This window comes from Centruroides sculpturatus, unplaced genomic scaffold (assembly GCF_000671375.1).
Source record: "Centruroides sculpturatus isolate CEXI.00-Female unplaced genomic scaffold, Cexi_2.0 scaffold158, whole genome shotgun sequence".
Lineage (NCBI taxonomy): Eukaryota > Metazoa > Arthropoda > Arachnida > Scorpiones > Buthidae > Centruroides > Centruroides sculpturatus.
In genome coordinates this window covers 600,610-603,662 of record NW_019384347.1, presented here as the reverse complement: position 1 = coordinate 603,662, position 3,053 = coordinate 600,610, and the positions used below count along the sequence as shown (strand labels likewise).

The following is a 3,053-nucleotide window of genomic DNA, read 5'->3' as shown; positions in this document are numbered from 1 at the left end:
ACAAGCTCGAATTTTTAGTTTTCTTGTAGGAAAAGTTGTCATTGAAATATTGTGTAAATTTTTATTTTCTTTTATAAAGGACACGTGTAAAAAGCAACCTTTGCAGATCTCCAAAGCAATTAATCTTACTGAAATTTTACTTTTGCAAATCTTGCCACCCTAATTAACAAAATTAGCAATTAATTACTCATAAAAATGGCTTATAATTCTTAATTTTATTATGATACTAGAGCTGTTTTAACTCGTGTTATTGCTTTAATTGATGATAATGAATGAACTGATATCACGCTTTTATCTTAATATGATAATACCAGTTTTGATTTTACGATTCTTAAGTATTCATTTTAATGTTTGATCTAGTGACTAACTCGACGTTCATAACTATAGATTTAATGGAGATTAAATAAGTATAAATGGTTTAAAATAATTATAATGCATACATAAACTGGTTAATTTATAATTCGCATTAATTCTAATTTAAATTTAGTTCTAACGGTTGAGATATTTGCAGCAGCCATGCGGCGCGACACGACTTGAAAACTTCACGTTTTTCCCCATATATATATATATATATATATATAAAACATTAAAGTCAGTGTCCTCTGTAAATGCATCAAAAGACATGAAGACAATTGTATTTTCTGAATTAATGTACTATTTTCANGCTATTCGTAGTTCCATTAATTCAAAGGATAAATTTATCTTGACCATCCTCAACAGTATTCCCAAGCTTGCTCTTACCAGAGGTGTTTACACAGAAGAAGCTCTGAAAGAACGCTTCAGGCAAGTGGACAGGATTTGCCGCAGAGTAGCCTTAATTGATGACGATCACCGTAGTCTATATCATTATTTCCTTTCTTATTTTCAATCATTTTTAATAATACACAAAAAAATACCTAATGACGAGTTAATGAATAAGAGTGCAGTGGACCCTGACAAATGGGATACATTTGATATTTTGCAACGTATTGACCAAAGTATTATTTTGGAAGATCTTCAACAGGCACTCAGATATGCCAATCAGTTAACGGGAGAACCAAAAAATGTAGCAAAGAGTTGGATTAATGAGGTAATTTTACTTTTGGAAACAAAACAGGCCATAAATGCACTATTAGCCCATGCTGCTGCCATTAGCATTCAATCTTATAGTTAAAAAGGAATTTAGTCTTTAAATTGTAATAATTTAATCCTGAAGATTGATGATAGTTGAAAGGAAAAGTACTTTGTAAAATATACTATATATTTTTTTTTTCTTGAAAGAAAATAGAAAGGAATTTAGTCTTTAAATTGTAATAATTTAATCCTGAAGATTGATGATAGTTGAAAGGAAAAGTACTTTGTAAAATTTGCTATATATTTTTTTTTTCTTAAATTAATGAAGACATTCATTCAATGTTAAATCTCATTGATTGACGTAAGGAAAGTAATGGCATGAGACGATATTTTAACCTCTTCTAGTGTAATCAACCATTAAATATATTGATGTAAATCGATTTTTTAATTGATTTTCTGTTGAAAAATCATAAAAAAAAAACTCTAAGAGATGGACTAGAAACAAAATTAAAACTGTTTCAGTAACAAATCTAAGTTAAAGTTTAGATTGAATGTTTGTTTACGTAACCTCTTCTAGTTTATTTTAGTCTTCCACTATTTTATTTTAAAGAAGAAGAAGATGATGATAAAAAAGAAGACTAAATTTAACTTATACAATATTTATTTTAATGAAGAGAATGAATGAATGGGAATCAAATTTAAATTGTTGCTTAAGTGATTTCGTATACTGAATCATGCGACAAAAGCATAACAAATGAGGAAAGCAATCAACTTGAGTCGACAAATGCCCAAAGGACAAATATCGAATTTCAACTTTTACACAAACTTAAATTTCGAATTCTAATTGAAGTTTAACACTTTATATACTGCCCTTAAATTAATAGGAAAAATTACTTTCGATACAGTGTAATTTTTGCATAATTTATTTTCCAAGTATAAATTTAATTACGTTACTTAAAATAAAATACTAACCCTTCCCCCCCCTTTTTAATCTTAATTGGTTAAGAATGTTTTGTAAAGTTTAGTTAATTAAATAAAGAAAATGGATTAAAAGTCAGTTAACCATTAAAAATTCCTTAAACAATTTTAACAGCAATTTTTTAACGTGTTGAATAATTATAATCAAAACACACAAAATAAAATAGGGTTAATCGAATTTTGGTCCATCCCTCTTTTGTTAAATTTAATGATATAAAAGAATTTATAGTTAATTATTTTTACGAGCCTAATTTTGTGTAATTAAAAGTGATACTTAATTTGATTAAATAAGAATTTATAGCAAAAAAAATAAATAAATAAATTTGGATCAAAGAAACCGACTTATTTGTTTTTTTTTCTATATAATTTTTCCGTCTCTATGTCGTCATACAATTCTGATGTATGTCTATCATTATAACGCTACTGTCAACGTTATTTTAAGAAATTTTTTCCTCTAGTTTATCATCACAAATTTCTGTCAGTTTGTCTGTCTGTCATCGTAACATATTTCTCTATTTTATTCTCTCGTAACTTTTATATTTGTTTATCTTCATTTGTTGTAACAATTCTACTTTTCTTTCCCATGTCTTTTATACAAGATTTTATTCACATCTTTTATAATAACAAACAAATATACTGTATTTTTAAGCGAGTTTCCAGTTAAATAAGTGTCAAAAGATCGCATCGTTATACGTCTTATTTATTTTTTAAGGCTTGTCGTTTAACATTTTTACCATTTTATTTTCTTAGAATTCGAGTGTTTTGTTTATATTCATTCGTTCAAAAGTCACGTTTTTCTTAATATTATATAAGCTAATTGTTTGTTCGACTCTTTCTAAAGAATTTCTATGGAAATTCTATGGTAATAAATTAAAATACCGTAGATAATCCGTACTTATAGACGTTGTATTTTTACTTTTCTTTTCTATTTTGTTGTAATAAATTTTGTTGAATCATCATTTTTAACTTTTTAAAATTCGAATAAATTTCAACTTTAAGAAAAGAATAAAAAAAAAATATAT

General features: G+C 26.5%; 1 protein-coding gene across 1 annotated transcript; it reads left to right on the top strand.

Annotated features, from left to right (window-relative positions):
* The first annotated feature begins 622 nt into the window (after positions 1-622).
* On the top strand, positions 623-1,253 carry LOC111636248 (MICOS complex subunit Mic60-like). The gene has a single exon (XM_023381461.1). It carries the CDS (start codon positions 623-625, stop codon positions 1,151-1,153), a length of 531 nt encoding a protein of 176 aa, XP_023237229.1. The 3' UTR covers positions 1,154-1,253.
* Positions 1,254-3,053: the final 1,800 nt, after the last annotated feature.